At 43.1% G+C, this 27,306-nt stretch overlaps 1 protein-coding gene across 2 annotated transcripts; it reads right to left on the reverse strand.

Moving 5' to 3' along the window:
- Positions 1 to 321: 321 nt before the first annotated feature.
- Positions 322 to 18,396, reverse strand: LOC111964214 (cdc42 effector protein 2-like). 2 transcript variants are annotated; one of them, XM_023988007.2, is made up of 2 exons: positions 18,247 to 18,396; positions 322 to 7,293 (listed from the first exon to the last, which is right to left on the reverse strand). In XM_023988007.2, exon 2 carries the CDS (start codon positions 6,959 to 6,961, stop codon positions 6,200 to 6,202), a length of 762 nt encoding a protein of 253 aa, XP_023843775.1. In that variant the 5' UTR covers positions 6,962 to 7,293; positions 18,247 to 18,396; the 3' UTR covers positions 322 to 6,199. The 2 variants fall into 2 exon arrangements, with proteins under 2 accessions (XP_023843775.1, XP_023843774.1); XM_023988006.2 differs by lacking the exon at positions 18,247 to 18,396 and adding an exon at positions 12,683 to 13,151.
- Between the last annotated feature and the right edge of the window lie 8,910 nt (positions 18,397 to 27,306).

Genomic DNA, 27,306 nt, shown 5'->3' on the forward strand with positions numbered 1-27,306 from the left:
GTGCATGAAATCTAATATTAAGGAAGTCTTGAGGTTTTGCTCGCCTGAGGTAGAGTATCTCATGATAAGCTGTAGACCACACTATTTACAAAGAGAGTTCATTTCTATTTTTCGTAGCAGTCTATTTATCACCACAAACCAATGCTGGCACTAAGACCGCACTCAACGAGCTGTATAAGGCATTAAGCAAACAAGAAAATGCTCATCCAGAGGCGGCGCTCCTTTTGGCCGGGGACTTTAATGCAGGGAAACTTAAATCTGTTTTACCTAATTTCTACCAGCATGTTACATGTGCAACCAGAGGGAGGAAAAAAACAAAAAAACTCTAGACCACCTTTAATTCACACATAGCGACACATACAAAGCTCTCCCTCGCCCTCCATTTGGCAAATCTGACCATAACGCTATCCTCCTGATTCCTAATTACAAGTAAAAACTAAAGCAGGAAGTACCAATGACTTGCTCAATACAGAAGTGGTCAGATMATGCAGATGCTAAGCTACAGGACTGTTTTGCTACTGTATCACAGACTGAAATATGTTCCGGGATTCTTCCGATGGCATTGAGGAGTACATCAGTCACTGGCTTCATCAATAAGTACATTGATGACGTCGTCCCCACAGTGACCGTACATACATACCCCAACCAGAAGCCATGGATTACAGGTAACATTTGGACTAAGCTAAAAGGGTAGAGCTGCCACTTTCAAGGAGCGGGACTCTAACCCTTATAAGAAATCCCGCTATGCCATCCGAAGAACCATCAAACAGGCAAAGTGTAAATACAGGACAGATTGAATCCTACTGGCAAGATATGCAAATTTAGGGATGACATTCCAGCAACAAACGCTGACACTACACATCCAAGTATATCGGACCAAATTATGATAGACAAGAATTTTACTTTTGAATTCCGTAAAGTCAGTGTGGAAGAGGTGAAAAAATTATTGTTGTCTATCAACAATGACAAGCCACTAGGATCTAACAATCTAGATGGAAAATTACTGTGGGATAATAGCAGACGATATTGCCACTCCTATTTGCCACGTCTTTAATTTAAGCCAACTAGAGTGTGCCRTCAGGCTTGGAGGGAAGCTAAAGTCATTCCGCTACCCAAGAATAGTAAAGCCCCCTTTACTGGTTCAAATAGCAAACCAATCAGCCAGTTACCAACCCTTAGTAAACTTCTGGAAAAAATTGTGATTGACCAGATACAATGCTATTTTACAGTAAACAAATTGACAAGGAAGGACACTCAACAAGCACAGCACTGACAACAAATGACTGATGATTGGCAGAGAGAAATTGATGATAAAATGATTGTGGGGGCTGTTTTGTTAGACTTCAGTGCAGCTTTTGACATTATTGAGCATAGTATGCTGCTGGAAAAACATATGTGTTATGGCTTTACACCCCCTGCTATATTGTGGATAAAGAGTTACTTGTCTAACAGAACACAGAGGGTGTTCTTTAATGGAAGCCTATCAAATATAATCCAGTTAGAATCAGAAATTCCGCAGGGTAGCTGTTTAGGCCCCTTGCTTTGTTCAATTTTTACTAACGACATGCCACTGACTTCGAGTAAAGCGTTTCTATGTATGCGGATGACTCAACACTATCACACTATCAACACTATCACACGTCAGCTACTACAACGACTGAAATGACTGCAACACTCAACAAAGAGCTGCAGTTAGTTTGAGTGGGTGGCAAGGAATAAGTTAGCCCTAAATATTTCTTAAAACTTAAAGCATTGTTTTTGGAACAAAACACTCACTAAACTCTAAACCTCAACTAAATCTTGTAATAAATAATGTGGAAATTGAGCAAGTTGAGATGACTAAATTGCTTGTAGTAACATGAGATTGTAAACTGTCATGGTCAAAACATATTGATGCAGTAGTAGATAAGATGTGGAGAAGTCTGTCTATAATAAAGCAATGCTCTGCCTTCTTAACAACACTATCAACAAAGCAGGTCCTACAGGCCCTAGTTGTCACACCTTGACTACTGTTCAGTCGTGTGGGCAGGTGCCACAAAAAAAATACGGTACACAGAGAGCTAATATTAGTAATATGCATGTCAATCTCTCCTGGCTGAAAGTGGAAGAGCGATTGACTTCTTCACTACTTTATTTATGAGAGGGATTGGCATGTTGAATGCACCGAGCTGTCTAAACTACTGGCACACAGCTCAGACACCCATGCATACCCCACAAGACATGCCACAAGAGGTCTCTTCACAGTCCCCAAGTCCAGAACAGACTATGGGAGGKACACAGTACTACATAGAGGCATGACTACATGGAACTCTATTCCACATCAAGTAACTGACAAGCAGTAAATTAAAAAACGCCTTATGGAACAGCGGGGACTGTGAAGCAACACAAACATTGGCACAGACACACACAAGATAACATATGCACTATACATACACATGGATTTAGTACTGTAGATATGTGGTAGTGGTGGAGTAGGGGCCTGAGGGCACACAGTGTGTTGTGAAATCTGTGAATGTATTGWAATGTTTTAAAATTGTATAAACCGCCTTAATTTTGCTGGACCCCAGGAAGAGTAGCTGCTGCTTTGACAGCAGCTAATGGGGATCCATAATAAATACAAACACTACACCTTCTCCGACGCTCGTCGGATTTGGCAGGGGTTCCAATCTATTACGGACTACAAAGGGAAGCACAGCCGTTAGTTGCCCAGTGACACGAGCCTACAAGACGAGCTAAATTACTTCTATGTGCGCTTTGAGGCAAGCAACACTGAATCATGCATGAGAGCACCAGGTGTTCCGGACAGCTGTGTAGAAATGAATTGTAAATGTATTTTTGGAGTCAKTTTTATTGTAAATAATATAGAATGTTTGAGCACTTGTACATTAATTTGGAAGCTACCATGATTACGGAAAATCATGAATGAACCGTGAATAATGAGTGAGAAAGTTAGAGTAGAGTTGTACTTTTGACTACTTTAATACACTAAGTGAATTTGTCCAAATACTTATACCTTCAAAATGGGGGGGGACTACATACATAAAGTTATTTCATTTCTAAATGGTAAAACAAACAGTATGTATARGAAAAATACRCTAAAATAAAAAAGGTGACATTTTGTTCCATCGCCTCATAAAACATTTGATCTCAAATCCAAAATGGTGGAGTATAGAACCAAATTAAAAATTTTAGCTTCACTGTCCAAATAAATATGTAGGGAAGTGGAGCCTCATATCTGGTGATTCAGGTATTAGCAGAAGCCAGTGCCATAGCAACTATGATAAACGGAGTGATGAAGGGTTTTGGCTCCGTATGCTGCAATCACTTTCTAAAACAACCAACACTTACTTGGAGGTCTAGACTAGTAGCTAGATACAATAGGAAACATGCCAAAATAACTTGAGTTCAGTTGTTGTGGGAGGCATACCATGCATATCACAACTTAAAAAGTAACACCAAAGTATGTTACCATAGTCATTAGGTGCAGCATACGACTGACTAGATTGTAAAAATCGGGATTTATAGCAGTTGGAGGAGCCAGTGAAGGTTAGTAGTGTTGATGTCAGTCTGTCAACAGGTGCTGTCCCAAACTCTGCAGGAGAGCCTGACGTACTGTACTGCACCGTACAGCTCCCCTGTCACGGAGTGGCTGGCTGCAGATCTGACTGTCAGCAGAGCTCCAGAGTAAACAGACACAGGCTTACGTAACGCCATTCTGGCCTGGCCACGGTCAGCAGGACAGACTGCACTGCAGGCTCTGGCTCCAGACAGACTGCACTGCAGCACATCCTCTCTCTCTCTCTGGCTCCAGACAGACTGCACTGCAGCACATCCTCTCTCTCTCTCTCTGGCTCCAGACAGACTGCACTGCAGCACATCCTCTCTCTCTCTCTGAGTCCGGACAGACTGCACTGCAGCACATCTTACCATAACCTTTCTCTCTCTCTCTCTCTCAGAGTCCAAACACTGCACAGCAGCACATCTAATCACATCCTCTCTCTCTCTGCAACATATGTCTATTAATACAGTCCTCTTCTCAACATGTCAGCTATGGAGCCCAAGTTATTTTCCATCTAATTTAGTAATCACTTGAGCATGCACAGGGTGCACAGGAGGCTGCTGAGGGGAGGATGGCTCATAATAATGGCTGGAACGGAGTGAATAGAATTGTATCAAACACGTGAAAACCATTTATTTGATGCGTTCGACATCATTCCATTTATTCCGTTCCAGCCATTACTATGATTTACTCCTGAGTGGRGCAGCAGTCTAAGGCACTGCATCTCAGTGTTAGAGGCGTCACTACAGACCCTGGTTTGATCCCGGGCTGTATCACAACAGGCCGTGATCGGGAGTCCCATAGGACAGCGCACAATTAGCCCAGCGTCGTCCGGGTTAGGGGAGGGTTTGGCCGGGGTAGGCAGTCATTGTAAAATAAGAATTTTTGCTTAACTGACTTGCCTAGTTAAATCACTTTATTTTTTTTATTTATTTTTAAATGAGCCCATCCTCCTCAATTAAGGTGCCACTGGCTGCCTGTGACAGGGTGGATATGTATGGAGTGAGAACATTAGATTTTGATAGATTTGATCTGATGAGTTGATATCCAAAAGTAAACAGAAATTATAGAGCAGTTTAAAAGCTGTAATTAATGTAGTTATATGCAGTTACAATGCCAATAGGTTTATAGTGCTTTAGTAAGTGTGTAAAAGTAACAAAACATTTGATCTAATATGAGATTAATCAAATATAATACTATAATGATATTGTTTAGCGTTATGCATAAATGTAGTGTATGTTAGCCTACAGTAGGACATGTAATGTATAGAACCCCTGTTGGGTACATTATAACGGTATCCAGCGTTTTCTGCCATTCTTAAGGTAGACCTGCACATCATTTGTCCACCGTTATCAAAGAACCAACGTATGTTCTAAATTATATTATCATTTCACTTTTGAAATAATTTGTACAATGTTGAAGTGAATCAGTGCACCTCTGGGTGCAAATAATAAAGCATTTCTTATTGGGTTTGTGAAGAATCATTAACCTGTTATCATTATCCAGTTGATTGCTACATTGTTATTGATGTAATACTGAAATAGAAAAATATATACCCCATGCAGCAATTGGTGTTCCAGCAACTCTACGCTGTATTGTACTGCAAACACTGAAGTATCTTGAAACTAGAATTCCAAATAACATTGGTAATAGTCTGATTGTGAACTTTTCTGTGTTGGTACAGAGAAAGTTGGAGCAACACAAGGACTTGGATGGCTACAGCGGTGAGATAATCTCTTTATGAGCAGTCTCAGGTTGTGAATCAAAACGTAACAGTACTCCAAGCGTGTCCAACATCTCAATGACCAGAGCCTGAGAGCCAGTAAAAACAGAGAGCTTTGCTCTGTAGATCTGCTGAAAGGACGACAGATATGGAACTGCACTCTCCAACACTCAGTGTCTCTCCTGATACAAAGTTACAACTTTCACAATCTTGCAGTAAAAATGAACAAAAGCTGAAAACTGAGACAGACTCAGGGAGGTGACCTCCTCTCCCACTCTGGCTCTCTGTCCTTGCAGAGATGACATCATRCCTGTCGTACAGTTCATCTTTCCATAAGTGTGTGTCTTTGAGAACAATAACCCCAACCAAGTAGAGTCTGAATAGAATAGCTTCATAAGCTGGATAAATCTGTATGACACGCGCAGCAAACTGTGATCTTCGGAGTACGTACAGTAGTCTACAGCTCAGGTGCAGTAAAAATAAAAGATCTAACACCGACATTCAGGTTTTACCATATCCTTCCCACTGACATATTAGCCCAAACATATATATATATATATATATGCTGACCTCAGTTCCTGACCAGCAGTGTATTCTTTCCCCAGTCTCTTCATGCACTCTTTGGAGGAAGGGCAGAGGAGATTTAACAGTCAGCTTTTGGCTCATGTCACCTCATTAGACAACACTTCCTACATTAAGTAATTCAAATATGGAAAAGTGTAGAAAGATATTCAATATCAATTAAAACACTAACAGAAACTGATGTTAAGTTCCAGAAAAAAAAGCACTTAATATGAGCAAACTACTGTACAAACCCAGCCTTGTGATCAAGCAAGGCCTGGTTGAGGTCAGAACCTCCTGTGTTACACTACGAAAGACAGTAAATGGACAGAGGACCGAGGGAGGACTTCTCATGGTCAGGTGTAGAGCTCTTGCCGTCCTCCCTGCAGACAGGTTCCGTTGAGGCCGTTGAGGCGCTGGCGGTCCATGATCTGCAGCACGTCATCCAGGATGGAGGGGCCCAGGTCCAGGTGCAGGGAGAGCAGGGAGCCTGCGTTGGACAAGTAGGGACGCTCCTGAACCCGGTCATCCAGATAGGGGTCCTGGATACACACATCGTCGTCTGATGGAAATCTGGGAGAGGGTGGGCAGAACTGGGAAGTCCTGCTGGGAGTCTGGGCCAAGGGGGAGTCCAGGCCTGGGTGATGGGACATCAGGATCTTGTCATCCAGGTGCAGTCGAGGAGGTTTGGGTGGGGGGGCTGCGTTCTGAGGCGGGTGGGGGACAGTGGGGGGTGCAGAGGTGACGGGCAGGGTGATGGCCTGCAACCCTCCAATGACGGGCAAAGAGAGGGCGTTCTTCAGAAGGGGGGAGCTCTCTGAGGAGGCTGTGTGTCCACTGATGCTGGCAGTACGGCTGAACTGGAAGGGCTCTGCGTACATGGAAGAGCGCTGGGATATGCTGTCGCCCTGCTGCCCAGGGAGCAGGTGGAACTTCCCCTCCAGGAAGGACAGGTCCCCAAATAGGTCGTCCTCCCCCCCGCCGCTGCCAATGTGGATGGTGTGGCGGAAGTCCCCAAGCGGAGGACTGATCATGTCCGAGGAGAGGATGTCCCGCAGCTTTTCTTTCTTACCCTTCCTGCTCCGCCGCTTCAGGTATATGGGCGCCTTGGTGGACATGTCTGGAGCCCTCCCTGGGCAGCAGAGACTCAACTCCTGCAACAACGTGAGGGGTGGTGGGGGGGAGAGGAGGCTGGGCAGAGCTTCTCTCTGAATCAGACACAGGAAGGAGGAGAGGGAACCAGGCTGGCTGGCTGAGCTATTAACAGTCAGGCCTGGTGCTCAGGGAGGACTGCTACTTCTGCAGCCAGCTTTACTGATGAATAGTCCCAAATAAAGTCCACATCACTCTCTTGTAACAGCGCTTCACAGTGAGTAAGAAGTGAGGAAGGCACGACGACTGTTGGAGAGGTTTTTTAGTGAGGTCCGCGCACTGTGTCAATCACCTCCCACTGCGGAAACAAGCAGAAGAAAGCCATTAGAATATAAAACTATCATAGAAAKGTTGCTCTAAAATGCATGCTATATAAACATGGAGGAACAATACTCTCACAATATTACATGACGTCTGATGTTCAGAAACTTAATATGTAAGGAAAATAAACACTCAAGTGTAAAAAAAACAACKGTGACACATAACAGAGACCCCTTAGGTCTAGTTTGATAGAGTTGAGCTGAAAGAAAGTAATTCAATAAATATTTCCATCGTATCATATCAACAGGACATAAAATAATCACTCAGTCTATTGTTGTTGGCAATGCAGCATGGGAAAAGTTTCTTATATGGTGAATGCCAGAATGAATGAATCAGGATGCACTGCTGAGGAGTGATAGGGCGATATGTGAGTGTGAATAAGAGAGGACACTTTCAGTAGCATGCCTTGTGGACGAGAGAGAGTTAGCCTGGTTTAAACCTATTTAGGGAGCTTTAGTGAGGCAGGTGTGTGTCAGGCTGGCAGACAGTAGTTCTGAAGGAGGCAGATTAAAGTGCTGRTGCTGCTCAGTGAGGGCCTTGGTCAAGCAGAGCAGGAAAACCTGGGTATGAGAGAGAGGGCATGACTTGACATTAACTATTGCTTCTTAGGTTACAGCTATGAGATAGGGACAGCTTTACAGTAGCACCACTGAGTGCACAGGAGGAGCTTGAGCCTCAGGCACTCACAGAATATTTACTTTAATGTTCGCTGTCAGCTACTGTGCACATAGATCACTCTGCAACAAAAACAAAACAACGTCTCCCCTCTACCAGCATACGAAACACAATACCTGACCTCAAAGTGTATGTCAAGTAAACAATGGTACTACTGAATAAAAGCCCCAAAAAGGTACCAGAAGAGACAATATGTCACATGTCAGGGCTGTAGAGCGAGAGGAACTGGTCGAACCAACTTGATCGAAGCTCTGCTGAACCAGAACAGAGTGCATTCTGGTTGGTGASAGATAGCACAGAAATACATTGTTAACTAACAGAGAGAAAGAGAGTGAGTTAATTTTCCCTTTGTACTTCAACTATTTMRACATTGTTAAAACACAGTACATACAGTTGAAGTTGGAAGTTTACATACACTTATGTTGGAGTCATTAAAACTKGTTTTTCAACCACTCCACAAATTCCTTGTTAACAAACTATAGTTTTGGCAAGTCGGTTAGGACATCTACTTTGTGCATGACAAGTAATTTGTCCAACAATTGTTTACAGACAGATTATTTCACTGTATCACAATTCCAGTGGTTCAGAAGTTTACATACACTAAGTTGACTGTGCCTTTAAACAGCTTGGAAAATTCCAGAAAATTATGTCATGGCTTTAGAAGCTTCTGATAGGGTAATTGACATCATTTGAGTCAATTGGAGGTGTACCTGTGGATGTATTTCAAGGCCTACCTTCAAACTCAGTGCCTCTTTGCTTGACATCATGGGACAATCTAAAGAAATCAGRRKAYYKCRRKYYWTTTMTTTTTTATAGACCTCCACAAGTCTGGTTCATCCTTTGGAGCAATTTCCAAATGCCTGAAGGTACCACGTTCATCTGTACAAACAATAGTACGCAAGTATAAACACCATGGGACCACGCAGCCGTCATACCGCTCAGGAAGGAGATATGAACGTACTTTGGTGCAAAAAGTGCAAATCAATCCCAGAACAACAGCAAAGGACCTTYTGAAGATGCTGGAGGAAACAGGTACAAAAGTATCTATATCCACAGTAAAACGAGTCCTATATCGACATAATCTGAAAGGCAGCTCAGCAAGGAAGAAGCCACTGCTCCAAAACTGCCAGACTACGGTTTGTAACTGCACATGGGGTCAAAGATTGTACCTTTTGGAGAAATGTCCTCTGAACCTGTCTCTTATACACATCTAGATGTGTATAAGAGACAGTCACAAAATAGATGGCATCATGAGGAAGGACAATTATGTGGATATATTGAAGCAACATCTCAAGACATCAGTCAGGAAGTTAAAGCTTGGTCACAAATGGGTCTTCCAAATGGACAATGACCCCAAGCATACTTCCAAAGTTGTGGCAAAATGGCTTAAGGACAACAAAGTCAAGGTATTGGAGCTGTCTCTTATACACATCTAGATGTGTATAAGAGACAGCTGTTTAAGTGGCCATCACAAAGCCCTGACCTCAATCCTATAGAAAATATGTGGGCAGAACTGAAAAAGCGTGTGCGAGCAAGGAGGCCTACAAACCTGACTCAGTTACACCAGGAAGAATGGGCCAAAATTCACCCAACTTATTGTGGGAAGCTTGTGGAAGGCTACCTGAAATGTTTGACCCAAGTTAAAGAATTTAAAGGCAATGCTACCAAATACTAATTGAGTGTATGTAAACTTCTGACCCACTGGGAATGTGATGAAATAAATGAAAGCTGAAATAAATCACTCTCCACTATTAGTCTGACATTTCACATTCTTAAAATAAAGTAGTGATCCTAACTGACCTAAGACAGGGAATTTTTATTAGGATTAAATGTCAGGAATTGTGAAAAACTGAGTTTAAATGTATTTGGCTAAGGTGTATGTAAACTTCCGACTTCAACTGTAGCTAATAATATAACATTTAAAAATGCCTATTACTTTGCGATAGACAGAGGGTAGCAGTGCCAACTGAATCACTGGTCTGTGGAAATAATGACAGAGAGAGAGACGTGCCTCATCTCTAGCTGCATTCTGTTTGGCCACAGTGAAGAAGTCTCTCTCAGACATGCCATTGTGGACCCAGACTGTGTACGTGAATACTTTGCAATMGTCTAAAGCACACAATCAATCTGTTTCATTCAAACGAGTGTAACCGATGTGAAATGGCTATCTAGTTAGCGGTGGTGCGCGCTAATAGCCTTTAAATCGGTGACGTCACTTGCTCTGAGACCTTGAAGTAGTGGTTCCTCTTGCTCTGCAAGAGCCGCGGCTTTTGTGGAGCGATGGGTAACGATGACTGTTGTTGTGTGCAGAGGGTCCCTGGTTCATGCCCGGGTCGGGGCGAGGGGACGGAGTAAAGTTATACTGTTACACGAGCAGGGTAGAAGACGCATCAGGATGATTAGAATTGAATAATGCAGTAGGATAATTCACTGAAAAGGTTTGGAAAAAACAACATTGTAATGAGATTCTAGCCTTGTCGCAGATCCCTTGTCTTGTTCGTATGGAAAAGCTATACATCTGCTGACCAGACTAACGAAATTCCTTTGCCTCCATAAAATTTATTTGTCAGAGTTAATCACTCTAATCAAAGGTCAATAGTATTCAATGCTGGTAACAATGGGTTCGAATAGACTTATACACATACTGTGTTTAAATATCATGTATGTTTAACACAAAACTATTTTTCCCTTTCACATAGGCCTACTCACTCAAACATAGTATGAACGCACACTGACCGAGTGAGCGCTTCTCTTGCACATACTGTAGTAAGCAGTTTCCAAGGCCTGTCAGGCACATTTGAAAGAGTGCTTCAGTGCTTTGTCAACAAAAAGCAGCTAAGATCTTGGCAGACCAGTGGGATTAAAGACTGGTCGTGGTCTCATGATAGGCTTTTTTTTTGCACCGGTTCAGAAACAAAGACAGACGACTACTCAAGTGCAACCGTCTCGGAGGCCAGGSTGACCACCAGGGTTGACATAAACCCCAACCGCAGATACAGCCACTGGCACAGCCCAGCCAAGAGCCAAAGCTGAGGGACATCTTACCTGAGCTYTTACTTCAGACACATTGGCCATGTGAGTTGTGTGTGACATCACTGCTCCCATTATCCAAGGTGATGAAGGAGTCAATGTTGTGGAGACAGTCTTTCTCCAAAAAGCAACCAGAGCTTGACCATAGAGGAGCCACAGCAAAGAGCCACAGCCACAGTGGAATAAATATAATGCAGACAAACACGTGGTTTCCATTCCAGACATTACAATGAGTGCGTCCTCCTATAACTCCTCCGCACCAGCCGCCACATAGCTCTTTGTTTCCAGACATTTTATCATGCATGGTATTTTCCTATTTTTCGTAATTCAGTTCCAGTTTTCACAAAAAGTGGGGAAAACAGGCAGAATAAGATTGAACTGAGAACCTCACTGAAGCACTTTCAACGCAATTTCAAGGAGGTAAAAAAAATATCCTGGAAAAATAAACATAGGATTCTGAAGGGTCTGTTTTGACATGCCCTTTCTATATTTTCCAAAAATGTACAGCTTCTTGTGTGTCAACGTTTCCAACAAGCAAGACGAGAGCTGAATCCATGAAATTACCAGGRTTTGTAAGCCAGTTCTTAACTGCCACAGCTGAGATAGAACAATGTTTGGTGAAGCCCTTGAAAAGCTTGTTCATTTGTTAGATATTGTATGGGACATACTGTCACAACATGTTTGTCCCAGGCTGCCATTGACAGAACTKACAAAGAGAACTCAGAGGTCTAAGGAGGACATTGTTCACCCAGAACATACTGTTGACTGCAACCGAGTGCTTTTTTGAACAATGCTCGCAGTGTCACCATTCAAATGACTGTGTCACAGGAGGCCAGTGAGAGACAACATGCCTCAACGACTGAAGGGATGATCATGTCATTCAGAGTTTGAAAGAGTTTAACTGCTACAGGGCTGGAGAATTATGGTCTGCTTGAAAGAAGTCAGGTGGTAGAAAAAAAACATCTCACAAGCCAKTCCTGAAAGTGATTAGTAGATCTTGAGCTGAATGTCTTTTGGATGGTATTTTAGATTCCTTTCTCATGATACAAACAGAACCAGACAGACAATTCTTTCAAAAATCCTTACCTATTAAGGATCATTTGGGAATGCTCAACTAGGGTAGGAAAGGGTTGTGTGATGTTTGGTCAACAATAATAGAACAGTATAATTTGCATAAACACACTACCCCAAATCCACCTCTGTCCCAAGAAGAGGACAAGTTTCTATCAACACATACTTCGTCAACAAATACAGGACAAATGAAGAGTAAATTCAGATGAGCAGAAGGGAACAGGTCATTCTCAATGATGATGAATGATTTTATATATTGTTAGAAATGTTCCCTAGTATCTAGACTATCATTTAATAGAGGTGTGCTGCAGTATAACACAACACGTACACACTCCATAAAGGGTTGACTAATGGGCTAACAGAAATATAGAATCCTCAAAATAAGAGATGAGTCCAATTTGGTCACATTAAACATCGTCTGTAAAACTCTGACGTTTGATGAGGTAGATAATGTCGGAGGACGGTTTTCCGCAGTACCTCTCCTATTTCTAGGATACCTAGGTTAGATTTTATATCATGTCTACTCGTTACACGCATCTTAGTTGCTATACGCAGCATTCAAGGAGGTAGAATAGATTAGYTCTGCTTACCTCACCGATGCCAGATATGACATAGAGCAGGGGTCGGATATTTGAGTGTGCGTAAATAATGTCATAAGTCCCTGTGCTTGGCGAGCGTKGGTGCCTGCACCGCTTCTTCATTTGATACCATGGTCCATAGGCTGCTAAAGCGACGATGTGCTGATATCGTAGAATCAGAGATGCGCTATACCTCTTATCGCTTTCTCGCTTTGCTTAGAGCGCGCGCTTAAATAATGGTGAATAGCTGGAAACTGTCACTGGATTTCGCGCAGAACACTTTGATGGCCTATTCCTCAGGGTCCCACAGTGCGCATATCACCTTAACAAACTCCCGATGGTAAAAAATAAATAAAACGACAGTTCTCCTCAGTGAACATTCCATGAAAGAGCTGTAATCCAGGGCGGGCTTCTCCTTCTCGGGTGGACTATATGTCTTCCTCGTTCCTACAAATTCCGACACATCGTGCGCTTCCGTCGCTGTTCAGATGTGCGCGCACACTGACTCACAGTTACACCCGGTGTTTGTCAGTGGAATCACACAACTKTTTTTGACACAGGGGAGTTGGCTTTGGAGAGCTATTCATTAACACATATTTGTTTATTTGGAATCCCCAATCAATCATTTGGAACAATTGAAATAGTGCAATCATAATCTCACATTAAAAAGTTAAAAAATAATGTGCCTATTATAGAAGATAAGATCGAGAGGAGTGAGTCAAACCATACGAATAGACCTGTAAGGAAGGAGAGCAAAAAGGGCTAACTAATGGTACTGTGTGCCTGGTGCCCAAATCTGTGCCAAACGTGCATGACACATTTGGCGGGAAGGAAACCGTTATAGCTGTTCCATTCTGATACCAACGAAAGACTACAACGGGCATCAGTCTATGCTGTGTCATTTTGAAATATTCTGTGGTCAGTTGCCATTTCCTTAAACGTACCTTATGAATGTAATATTAAGTCTCACAGGCCTATAATATTCACATGTATTTGATTTTGAAGCTAATTATGTTAACATAGGTATGTGTAAGAAAGCAACCTGGTTCCTCTGAATCCAATGTAAACCTATGTAACTCAAAGTTTGAGCTAGTCTACCACGGCAGTACCGGGTGGATGTGCGGGGTACGAGGTAATTGAGGTAGAAATATACAGTGCATTCGGAAACTATTCAGACACTGACTTTTTTTCAAATTTTGTGAAGTTACAGCCGTATTCCAACATGGATTTTTTATTTTTTTCCCTTAATCAATCTATACAAAATACCCCATAACTACAAAGCAAGAACAGGTTTTTAAAAATAAWAAATAAAAAAACTGAAACATCACATTTACATAAGTATTCAGACCCTTCACTCAGTAATTTGTTGAAGCACCTTTGGCAGTGATTACAGCCTCAAGTCTTCTTGGTTATGACACATGCTTGGCACCCCTGTATTTGAGGAATTTATCCARTCTTCTCTGCAGATCCTCTSAAGCTCTGTCAGGTTGGATGGAGAGCGTCGCTGCACAGCTATTTTCAGATCTCTCCAGAGATGTTCGATCGGGTTCAATGTTCGATCGGGCTCTGGCTGGGCCACTCAAGGACATTGAAAGACTTGTCCCAAAGCCACTCKGCCTATGTCTTGGCTGTGTGCTTAGGGTCGTTGTCCTGTTGGAAGAACCTTCACCCCCAGTCGGAGGTTCTGAACGCTCTAGAGCAGGTTTTCATCAAGGATCTCTGTGTACTTTGCTCCGTTCATCTTTCCCTCAATCCTGACTAGTCTCCAAATCCCTGCCGCTGAAAAACATCCCCACAGCATGATGCTGCCACCACCATGCTTCACCGTAGGGATGGTGCCAGGTTTCCTCCAGACGTGACGCTTGGCATTCAGGCCAAAGAGTTCGATCTTGGTTTCATCAGACCAGAGAATCTTGTTATTCATGGTCAGAGTCTTTTGGTGCCTTTTGGCAAACGCCAAGTGGACTGTCATGTGCCTTTTACTGATGAGTGGCTTCCGTATGACCACTCTACCATAAAGGCCTGATTGGTGGAGTGCTACAGAGATGGTCTCCACAGAGGAACTCTGTCAGAGTGACCATTGGGTTCTTGGACACCTCCCTGACCAAGGCCCTTCTTCCCTGATTGCTCAGTTTGYCCAGCTCTAGGAAGAGTCTTGGTGGTTCCAAACTTCTTCCATTTAAGAATGATGGAGGCCACTGTTCTTGGGCACCTTCAATGCTGCAGAAATGTTTTGGTACCCTTCCCCAGATCTGTGCCTCGAGTCTCATAGCAAAGGGTCTGAATACTTCTGTAAATAAGGTATTAGTTWATTTTTTATTTTGCAYCAATTTCTYAAAACCTGRTTTCGCTTTGTCATTATGGGGTATTGTATGTAGATAGATTAAATMATACATTTTCCTCATCAATTTTAGAATAAGGCTGTAATATAAAAAWWAAAAWAAWAAAAATCAAGGGGTCTTAAAATACTTTCCGAATGCTCTGTACATACAGTATAGGTAAGGGTAAAGTAACTAGGCAACAGGATAGATAATAAACAGCGTATGTGATGAGTCAAAAGAGTTAGTGCAAAAAGGGTCAATGCAAATAGCCCAGGTAGCTATTTGGTTAACTATTGCCAGTCTTATGGCTTGGGGGTAGACGCCGTTCAGGGTCCTGTTGGTTCCAGCCTGTGGGTGGATCGGTACTGCTTGGCATGTGGTAGCAGAGAGAACAGTCTATAACTTSAGTGGCTGGAGTCTGACAATTTTTAGAGCCTTCCTCTGTGCCTTGTTTAGAGGTCCTGGATGGCAGGGAGCTCTGCCCCGGTGATATACTGGGCCATATGGACTACCCTCTGTAGCGCCTTGTGGTCAGATGCCTAGCAGTTGTCATACCAAGCGATAATGCAGCCAGTCAAGCTGCTCACAGTGGTGCAGCTGTAGACTTTTTGATGATCCAAGGGCCCGTGCCAAATCTTGTCAGCCTCCTGAGAGGGAAGAGGCATTGTCGTACCTTCTTCACGACTGTGTTGGTGTGTTTGGGCCATGTTATTTCCTTAGTGATATGGACACAGAGGAACTTGAATCTCTCGACCACTACAGCCGCATCGATGTGGATGGGGGCGTTCTCGGCCCTCCATTTCCTGTAGTTCACGATCAGCTCCTTTGTCTTGGTGACGTTGAGAGAGAGATTGTTGTCTTGGCACCACACTACCAGGTCACTGACCTCCTCCCTATAGGCTGTCTCATCGTCATCATTGACCAGGCCTACCACCATTGTGTCGTCAGCAAACTTAATGATTGTGTTGAAGTCATGCGTGGCCAAGCAGTCATGGGTGAACAGGGAGTACAGGAGGGGACTAAGCACACAACAGAGGGGCCCCCGTGTTAAGGGTCAGCGTGGAGGATTTGTTGTTCCCTGCCCTCATCACCAGGGGGCAGCCCGTCAGGAAGTCCTGGATCCAGTTGCAGAGGGAGGTGTTCAGTGCCAGGGTCCTGAGCTTASTGATGAGCTTGGAGGGCGCTATGGTGTTGAACGCTGAGCTGTAGTCAATGAACAGCATTCTCACATAGCTGTTCCTCTTGTCCAGGTGGGAAAGGGAAGTGCAATAGAGGTTGCAACAGCTGTGGATCTTTCTTGTGCATGTTAACCTGTTTAAAGGTCTTACTCACATCAGCTACGGAGAGGCAGCTCTAGCCTTTAGCTCAGTGAGGATGTTGCCTGTAATCCATGGCTTCTGGTTGGAATATGTACATGGTCACTGTAGGGACAATGTCTCCGATGCATTTATTAATGTAGTTGGTGACTGATGTGGTAAACTCCTCAATGTTATCTGATGAATCCCAGAACATATTCCTGTCTGTGATAGTGAAACAGTCCTGTAGTTCAGCATTCYCTTCATCAGACCACTTCCGTATTGAGTGCGTCACAGGTACTTCCTGTTTGAGTTTTTGCTTGTAAGAAGGAATCAGGAGGATAGAGTTATGATCAGATTTGCCAAAGGGAGGGCAAGGGAGTATGCATTTCTGTGTGTGGAGTAAAGGTGATCTAGAATGTTGTTCCCTTTAGTTGCACAGGTGACATGCTGGTAAAATGGATTCCAGTTTCCCTGCATTAAAATCACCGGCCACAACAAGTGCCGCCTCGGGGTGTGCATTTTCTTGTTTGCTAKTAGCCCTATACAGCTCATTGAGTGCTGTCTTAGTGCCAGCATAGACAGCTATGAAAAATATAGATGAAAACTCTTTGTAAATAGTATGGTCTGCAGCTTATCATGAGGTATTCTAACTCAGGAAAGCAAAAACTCTCGTGCACCAGTTGTTGTTAAAAAACTTCGGGATCTGTGTCCCTTTCACAGGACGGTTGAMCTAACGTAGGCTAATGCGATTAGCATGAGGTTGTAAGTAACAAGAAAACTTCCCAGGACATAGACATATCTGATATTGGCAGAACGCTTAAATTCTTGTTAATCTAACTGCACTGTCCAATTTACAGTAGCTATTACAGTGAAAGAATACCATGCTATTGTTTGAGGAGCGTGCACAATTTTGAACATGAAAAGTTATTAATAAACAAAATCAGGCACATTTGGGCAGTCCTGATACTAAATTTAGAACATAAATYCAATGGTTCATTGGATCAGTCTAAAACTTTCCACATACACTGATACCATCTAGTGGCCAAAATCTKAATTGCACCTGGGCTGGAATAATACATTATGGCCTTTCTCTTGCATWTCAAAGATGGTACTACAAAAAAAAATACAAAAGAATGGTTTGTTTTTTCTTTGTATTATCTTTTACCAGATCTATTGTGTTATATTCTACTACATTCCTTTCACATTTCCATAAACTTCAGTGTTTGCTTTCAAATTGTACCAAGAATATGCATATCCTTGCTACAGGCAGTTAGAGTTGGGTGTCATTTTAGGCAATACATTTTTTTATTTAAAAAGGGGGCTAATCCTTAACCYGCTTTAACAAAGAGACACACCCCTCCCTCATCTTACTCAAGGCTGCTGACCGGTCTTGACAATACATTGAAAAACCCAGRGAGATGTATATGATCAATGTCCTTGTTCAGCCACGACTCTGTGAAACAGAATATTACAGTTCTTCAGGTCCCGTTGATAGGATAGTTTCGAACGAGCTCAAAACATTAGCCATGATTTAAGATAAGAATAGTGATTACCACCATGTGSTCTTTTAGCAACGACAGCAAACACGTGGTGAACATAAGAGGTATAGTACAATGACGGCAGCATTTAAAAAATGCAACAACCCTCCTCTGAAAGCTATTTGGGCATTGATTCAACAAACATGTCATAACGTCTGTTTTTAATAACATCTGAACTTCAAACAAAGCATGTGCAGGCCATTTTTTTAAAGGATTTCATAAACTGTAAAAACAAAGCTGTTCATACAATCTGAGTGTAGCCTACACATGGTTGGGTTGAAGCAGATTTTGAGTAGAGGCCTACTAACAAGGCTGTAGGAGGAACAGTTCTGGTCCGGATAAGGGCAGACTAACTATTGTATTTTCCCCTTCCTCCTTTCCATACAGCCCAAATGTTGGGGAATGTTTGTTTCACCAACCTGTGTTCATGTGGTAGCCTGAGCTTTAGTCCTTTCAGGATCTGTTCTTTAAGTTCCTTTCCCACCAGGTCCTTGGTGGGAAAGACGTGTACTTTCAGCTCTCCTGTGTTCAGACTGTGTTCATCTCCCCTCCCASTGCTTGCCTTGCTGTCATGCATAATGCATAAGAGCTTAAGCAAGAAAAAAAAGTATTTTCAATTGTTGGGAAAGGGCTCGTAWGTAAGCATTTCACGATAAAGACTACATCTGTTGTATTGGGGCGCATGTGACAAATACAATWTGATTTGAAATGCAAACACAAGCCCACAGATTTTTGCTTACTAGAGAAAGTATGAGTGATTATGAAACCATTTCAATCAAAACAGTTAACTAGGTTTCTGGAAAATCAAAACACATTTTATAAATCCATTTACACTCAAGAAAAATGTTTTTCAGTGTGAGATGATAAAAAAAGCAAATTACAMAACACACAAGCTTTCTCAAAGCACWCAAATAACATTATGTATGATCATACTCTAAACTCGCTTACCAGTTTGATTGAATAGGATCCTGAGTGTTCAAAACCCAGTCAAAGACACATTCATTTCAMCATCAACCTTTCATGAAGGCATGAAAAACTAGACAACTTCTCCTTTTTTTAAATCCATTATACAACATGTATCCCGTTCTTTTCTAATCATGTCAAAGTTTTTAATTGTTGATATTCGGTTGATCAGTACCATGCCAAAGGCAATTTGTTTGGGAGAGCTGAATCCTTCCACAGCAGTGTGACCTCCTTGTCTTTTCTCTAGGAGCTTTAACGGTCGCTGGGTAACAGGCCATTGTTAGGTTAATAAAGTGGGGACCTAAAAGAAGGGGGGCTCAGGCGCTTTTTTAAATTGCCTCAATATATTGTAGCTAGTTGCCAAGGTATCCAAGACACTTGATTAATTGAGGTTGTTATGGCCATTGACACATCTTTATTAACAGAAAGAATGAAGATTGAAAKGTGACAGTTTAGATTAGAGTTTATATCATGCCTACAAGCTCTTTTGAACACCATGTAAATGCCATTGACCCTCTTAGAAATCAGAATTATGAAGCAGAGAATGAAGAGTCTTCATTTGCTTACTCAAAATAGAAATCATCCAATGTATGACCACCACACTTAAATCAGTCATTCACTTACTGGTACAGTTAAAATAAAATCAACTGAGAACGCACAAATATTATATAGACCCCTAATACTAACTATGATCAAACAAACTCAGTTCCTGCTCTTCTCAGTCTTCTCCACAAATACCTGCACATCAGAGGAGGCTGGTGGGAGGAGCTATAGGAGGACAGGCTCATTGTCAGAGGAAGGCCCCAAAAAATTGTCAAAGWCCCAGTCACCGAAGTCATCTAACTAGTGTATTTAGACAAAGTTTACCTARGGGTAGTGTATGCCCATGGGCAACTTGTCTTGGTACCCCCTTTACCCACAATCAAACAAACACCATAACCAAAACAATACTCACAGGTGGGACAAAGTGACCTGTAGGTGTAAAAACAAACAAGAGCTCAAAGAGAGATATTGCGAGAGATTGAGACACAAAGAGATCGAACTCTAGTGAAAACAACTAGAGTTGGTTGGTTTTCCCTTGGTTTCCCTTGGTTTTTAAACCAAGGGAAAGAGGATGTGATTGGGTAATGGAAACAGGAGGTGTGTCTTCTGATTGATGACTGATTGGGGAATGATGATTGCCACCTGTGAGGGGAGAAGGAGAGAAAAGAAACACAGGYTACACACACACAGGATACCTGTATCCGTAACACTCCCACCCTTAAAGGAGCAACCCTAGGGGGGATTGCGAACAAAGAATTTACAATGAATACCCACAAGACCAACAAACAAAGTTAACCTAACGAAACATACACACGAGACAAAGCATCTGCTACTACYTTATCAGAACCCTTTTTGTGGCGGATCTCCAAATTATAATTTTGCACAATAAGAGCCCAACGCATAAGGCGCTGGTTCTGGTTGTACATACAGTGGAGAAWCACTAGGGGGTTATGGTCAGTATATACCATCACTGGTAGGGCACTGGAACCAATATAAACTTCAAAGTGTTGCAGAGCTAACAACAAAGCAAGAGCTTCTTGTTCAATAGTTGCATAGTTTGCCTGACATTGGTTAAACTTACGAGAAAAATAACAAACAGGATGATCCACTCCACTCTTGTCCTGCTGCAGTAGAACAGCACCTCTGGCACTAGCATCTACCTCCAGTTTAAATGGTCGCTCAAAATCCGGAGCAGCAAGTACAGGGGTATTACATAAGAGTGCTTTAGCAGATTCAAAAGCTACCTGAATCATGGGACCACTCAAACGCCCTAGCTGGACTGAGCAAATTGGTTAATGGAGCAACTACCGCATATTTTTTTTACAGAAACTACGGTAGTAGCCAACCATCCCTAAAAAGCAGTGTAGCTCTCGTCTGGTGGTAGGTGCYGGGAATGCAGTTATAGCCAAGACCTTGGCATCAACAGGGTGCACCTGTCCATGGCCGACCGCTTTGCCGAGATAGGTAACAGTAGCCTTCCCAAACTCGCACTTTGCCAAGTTCAGGGTTAGAGACGCAGCTGCCAAACGTTCACATACTACCCTTAGAGAGTTAACATGATCTGACCACTCAGACGAATAAATCACCAGATCATCAAGGTATGCACTACAATTGGGAACTCCAGCTAATACGGAGTTAACCAGTCGTTGGAAAGTGGCTGGTGCATTCCGCATCCCAAAAGCCATGACTGAGTATTGTAGGAAGTTGTCTGGGGTCACAAAGGCAGAAATCTCAGAAGCACGTGAGGTTAACGGAACCTGCAAGTAACCTTTTAAAGAGGTTCAACTTAGTTACATAAGTAGCAGCACCGACAGTGTCGATACAGTCATCCAGTCTGGGTAACGGAAACGAATCTGGCATTGTGACAGAATTTACCTTTCGATAATCCGTACATAACCTGGACGTAACCCATCAGATTTAGGAACCAGAATGCAAGGAGAACTCCAAGGGCTTGAARTTGGCGTAGCCAGGTCATTCTCCAACAAATATCTCACCTCATCCCTCATCTTCCTCTTGGAAGCGTTGATACGATATGGGTGTTGCTTGATAGGGGCAGCATTTCCAACATTAATGTCATGTTCCAACACGTTTGTGCGAGTAGGAACGTCATTAAAGAGACATGGAAAACTGTAGTAGCCTCACAATATCGTCGGCCTGTCCGTCCGTTAAATGAACCAGACCTGACTGGAGAGAKAGCAGCATTTCTGAGTTGGGCAATCTAACGCACTGCTGCTGAGTATTGCGCAACTCTAATCCATCTCCATCATCATTAATGACAGTCCAACCCAGCCCAGTCCGCTATCATAGCAGTAGAAGCAGAGGAGAAGGCAGTACCTTCCTCTGTTTTTGAACTATCTAACTGGGTGATGGGTCGGGTGTGGTATGCTTTCAACATGTTAATGTGGCACACACGAGATTGGCGTTTTCTATCAGGAGTTTGAAGCACATAATCAGTTTCACTTCTTTTTTTTTTCAATTAAATAAAGACCAGAGAAACAAGCTGACAGTGAAGATCCTGGAACAGGCAATAACACCAATACTTGGTCACCTGGCTGTAGTGGACGAGAAACAGCCTGTTTATCATAGTGTCTTTTCATACCCCTCTGTGAGGAAGACAGAGCTTCATTTGCAAGAGCACAGGCTTGGTGTAGGTGCTCACGAAAGCGACTAARGTAGTCCAACACATTCTCATCTCCCGCACACAACTCTTGGGACAAAAACTGTTCTTTAAGAACTTTCATTGGTCCTTTCACTGTGTGACCAAACACTAGTTCAGCTGGGCTGAACCCTAGGGACTCCTGTACAGTTTCACGAACAGCAAACAAAACTAGAGGAACTCCCTCATCCCAATCTTTCTCAGATTCCAAACAATATTTACGTAGCATAGACTTCAATGTCTGATGCCAACGTTCAAGCGCAACCTGAGACTCTGGGTGATATGCGCTTGACACACGGTGCGTAATTGACAAGGATTTTAACACCTGCTTGAAGAGCTTTGATAGGAAATTGGTACCTTGATCACTTTGTACCACCTTAGGTATCCCGAATGTCGTGAAGAATTTAATTAAGGCTTTACTCACTACCGGAGCAGTAATCCTTCGCATAGGAATGGCCTCGGGGTATCTGTTGCCATAACACATAACCGTTAACAGAAACTGGTTACCCGATTTTGTCTTCGGTAACGGTCCAACACAATCAACCACCAAATATTTGAATGGTTCACCTATGACAGGTATTGGACAAAGAGGAGCGGGAGGAATAACCCTGATTTGGTTTCCTGTTATCTGACATGTGTGGCATGTCCGACAGAACTGAGCCACATTGTTTTAAACCTGGCCTAAGAAAAGTCGAAGGATCCGATCATAAGTTTTGGTGATTCCTAAATGACCAGACCACTGGTGATCATGAGCAAGGGATAACACATTTTGTCAAAAGGCTGTAGGAATCACTATTTGGTAAACAGCATTCCAATCTCCGCCGCGTCAACATGGGATGTCCATTTACTCATGAGGAGATTACCATCAATGAAGTAAGCCACGTTCTTCTTCTTTACCTCTTCCAATGAGACACCACTAGAAAAACATTTAGCAAGCTTGATGTCAACCTTTTGGTTAGCAACAGCTGCTCACGACTGACTGGTAACTGTATTGCATCAGCAATAAGTTACATACTTCGATTCTTCTGGGCTGTTTGTCAGAGGTGATCAGCTTCCCAGAGGTAGCACACAACCCATCCTCTTGATCAAACTCTTTGAACGAATAGTGTTCGACAAATCTATCATGTCACCCTCTTGTCGTGCCTGAGCACGAGTGACAGCACAAGCGGGGAACACATGTGGATAATTCTGTGCCAGCTCATTGGAGAGAGAGTGGTCACTTATCCAATACGGGTACTACCTTTCCTCCGGCAATATCGTTACCCATTATAAAGGTCACACCTTTTACTGGCAACATCGGACGTACCCCCACTCTGAATATTCCACTGATTAACTCAGTGTACTTTCACAAAGTGCAATGGACAAACCCATTTCAATACCCTGAACTAACACACTGGAACCACAGTATGTATTGTCGGATAAGGGCAACACATCAGACAACACTGCGCCGCACCCGTATCTCTAAGCATTTTAACCGGACGCTGAGACGCTTCGTCATTCGCTAGGGACACAAACCCCTCAAATGAACGGTTCATAACTACGGTCGGGGGCTGAGACTTTCAAACTACATTTACCCTGAGGCACCTGTTTAGTTTCAGACCTCACAACCGTACGAATTAGACCAACACCTGTTGGCGGCTTGGCACGAAGAGGCATCCCTTGTTTGCGTTTAAGCAGGAAGCAATCATTAATCATATGTCCCACCTTATGGCAATAGAAACAGGGACGCTCATTTTTCTGGCGTGCTTGATATACTGCTGGCCGACTAGGACTAAAAGTAGGCAATTCAGTGGCTCTACTCTCAGTATGAGCCGAAAACACGTTCTTGTGCGTCAACACAAACTCATCTGCCAACACAGACGCTTCTGACAGGGAGGATACTTTCTGTTCGTTTAGGTAAACTACAATGCATTCGGGTAAGCAATTTTTAAAGTCTTCCAACAAGATTAACTCCCGGAGAGAGTTGAATTCAGTTACCTTGCTAGCAGAATGCCATTTATCAAACAGATTTCCCTTGTCTCTAGCAAATRCCACATAATTCTTKCTAGAAGACTTCTTATGAGACCTAAATCTCTYWKMSTATGCCTCAGGCACAAGCTCATAGGCGCGAAGAACAGTAGCTTTGACCACTTCATAATTCAAACTGTCTTCAAGAGGTAGCGCTGACAAAACCTCTTGGGRTTTACCAGTTAATTTACACTGAAGTAATAGGCACCATACCTCTTCAGGCCATTTCAATGCTACACGTTCAAAAACACGAAAATAGGAGTCAACCTCTGACTCTCTGAACAAAGGTACCAAGGCAATCTGTCTACTAATGTCAAAAGTGTTGGAAGCTCAAGTTGGTGAGGACGGCTCACTAACAGGCACAGCAGGAACGAATGCTAGCCTTGCTGTCTCTGCCTCCAGTTCCATCTGGCTCATTTTGAACTCCAACTGCCGTTCTGTCTGCCCCAATTTTACACATCTCCAACTGGAGATTCTCTCGGCTAATTTGGMCTCTCTTCCGCCTCCAGTTGGAACTGTGTTGAACGGACATCCCTCCTGGCATCACCGGTTGACAGTGGGGAGAGTGGATCAAAACTGGGCAATGTGGCTGGAACTTTAGCCTTGCCCTTGCCCTCGTTCTCAGACACCAATGGGCTTACAGGAGCAGCAACATCCCCTACAGGGGTAGTAGACTCAGGCAGCGGTAATACAAGCACCTGCTCTTCCAACAAAACATTTACCACCAGTTGCTTAACCGCCGCTTTAACTAAACTCTGCGGAATCAATACAGAATAATGGTCAGCCAAGGTCTGTAAATCAACTCTACGACATTTGTCAAAAACCTCCCACGAAGGGTTATCCAAAAAGGATTTCAAATCAAAAGTAGCCATTTTGAAACACTACTAATACACAAGAGCCAACAAATAGCAAACACTAATGCTACATCAGCTATAACGCACAACACAGAACTATACCACTATAACAACCTGCACGAGCGGCATGGGTGTCAGTAAAGACAGATCCCGAACGAGCCCCACTTATGTTACGAATCCCTTTGACTCTACAGTCTAGGGGGGGATGGCAACGAGACCCGTAACATAACTCATGCAAATTATAACAGTGAAAAAGTAACAGCGAGAACAAATAACCAGACAACTTAAAATCTACCGTCAAACACTCATGGTTTATTTGTAAACACACGGTAAAGGGGGAGCGGAAAAAGGGGCTGAGCTGGACCCAAGGAAATAAATAAGCATTCAAAAACACCCCTAAGCTAGTCTACCTGCTTCAACAACAACTAGCTAACTAACTAAAAATACAGAGGGTGGTCCGCCCAGTTCTAACTAGTGTATTTAGACAAAGTTTACCTACGGGTAGTGTATGCCCATGGCCAACTTGTCTTGGTACCCCCTTTACCCACAATCAAACAGTCAAACACTATAAACAAAACAATACTCACAGGTGGGACAAAGTGACATGTAGGTGTAAAAACAAACGAGAGCTCAAAGAGAGAGATATTGCGAGAGATTGAGACACAGAGATTGAAACACAAAGAGATCGAACTCTAGAAAAAACAACTGAATGGGTTTTTAAACCAAGGGAAAGGGGATGTGATTGGGTAATGGAAACAGGAGGTGTGTCTTCTAATTGATGACTGATTGGGGAATGATGATTGCCACCTGTGAGGGGAGAAGGAGAGAAAAGAAACACACAGGATATACACACACACACACACACACACACACACACACAGGATACCTGTATCCGTAACACTGTTCTCTCTGCTACCACACGGCAAGAGGTACTGGAGCGCCAAGTCTAGTACCAAAAGGCTCTATAACAGCTTCTACCCCCAAGCCATAAGACTGCTGAACTATTAATCAAATGGCCACCCGGACTATTTACATTGACATCCCCCGTTTGTTTTTACACTGCTGCTACCCGCTGTCTATTATCTATACATAGTCACTTTACCCATACCTACATGTACAAATTACCTCAACTAACCTGTACATTGACTCTGTACCGGTAACCCCTGTATATAGCCTCGTCATTGTTATTTTATTGTGTTACTTTTTATAATTTTTTACTTTAGTTTATTTGGAAAATATTTTCTTCACTCTTTCATGAACTGCATTGTTGGTTAAGGGCTTGTAAGTAAGCATTTCACGCTACACCTGTTGTATTCGGTGCATGTMACAAATAAAATGAGATTTGTAATGGCTGGAATGGAATCAATGGAACAGAGTCAAACGTGGTTTCCATACCGTGCATTTGGAAAGTATTCAGACCCCTTCACCTTTCCACATTTTGTTACGTTACAGCCTTATTCTAAATATATATAGATTTTTGTTATCTCATCAATCTACACACAATACCCCATAATGGCAAAGCAAAAACAGGAATTAACATATAAAAAAACGGAAATATTACATTTACATAKGTTTTCAGACCCTTTACTCAGTACTTTGTTGAAGCACCTTTGGCAGCGATTACAGCCTCGAGTCTTCTTGGGCATGACGCTACAAGCTTGGCACACCTGTATTTGGGGAGTTTCTCCCATTKTTCTATGCAGATCCTTTCAAGCTCTGTCAGGTTGGATGGGGAGCATTGCTGCACAGCTCTTTACAGGTCTCTCCASAGATGTTAAATCGGGTTCAAGTCCAGGCTCTGGCTGGGTCACTCAAGGACATTCAGAGACTTGTCCCGAAGCCACTCCTGCGTTGTATTGGCTGAGTGCTTAGGGTTGTTGTCCTGTTGGAAGGTGAACCTTCGCCCCAGTCTGAGGTCCTGAGCGCTCTGGAGCAGGTTTTCATCAAGGATACCTCTGTACTTTGCTCCGTTCATATTTCCCTCGATCCTGACTAGTCTCCCAGTCTCTGCCGCTGAAAAACATTTGCACAGCATGATGCTGACACCACCAGAGATGGTGCAAGGTTTCCTCCAGACGTGACGCTTGGAATCRTGTTTCTCATGGTCGGAGAGTCCTTTAGGTGCCTTTTGGCAAACTCCAAGCGGACTGTCATGTGGCTTTTACTGAGGAGTGSCTTCRGTCTGGRRACTCTACCATAAATGCCTGATTGGTGGAGTGCTGCAGAGATGGTTGTCGTTCTGGAAGGTTCCCCCATCTCCACAGAGGAACTCTGGAGCTCTGTCAGAGTGACCATCGGATTCTTGGTCACCTCCCTGACCAAAGCCCTTCTCCCCTGATTGCTCAGTTTGGCCGTGCGGCCAGCTCTAGGAAGAGTCTTGGTGGTTCCAAACCTCTTCCATTTAAGAATGATGGAGGTCACTGTGTTCTTGGGGACCTTCAATGCTGCAGGATTTT

The sequence above is a fragment of the Salvelinus sp. IW2-2015 genome, linkage group LG5, assembly GCF_002910315.2.
Source record: "Salvelinus sp. IW2-2015 linkage group LG5, ASM291031v2, whole genome shotgun sequence".
Taxonomy (NCBI): domain Eukaryota; kingdom Metazoa; phylum Chordata; class Actinopteri; order Salmoniformes; family Salmonidae; genus Salvelinus; species Salvelinus sp. IW2-2015.

Bases quoted from the DNA above. Each gene is read 5' to 3' on its own strand.
- LOC111964214 (XM_023988007.2), bottom strand. From the start codon at position 6,961: ATGTCCACCAAGGCGCCCATATACCTGAAGCGGCGGAGCAGGAAGGGT.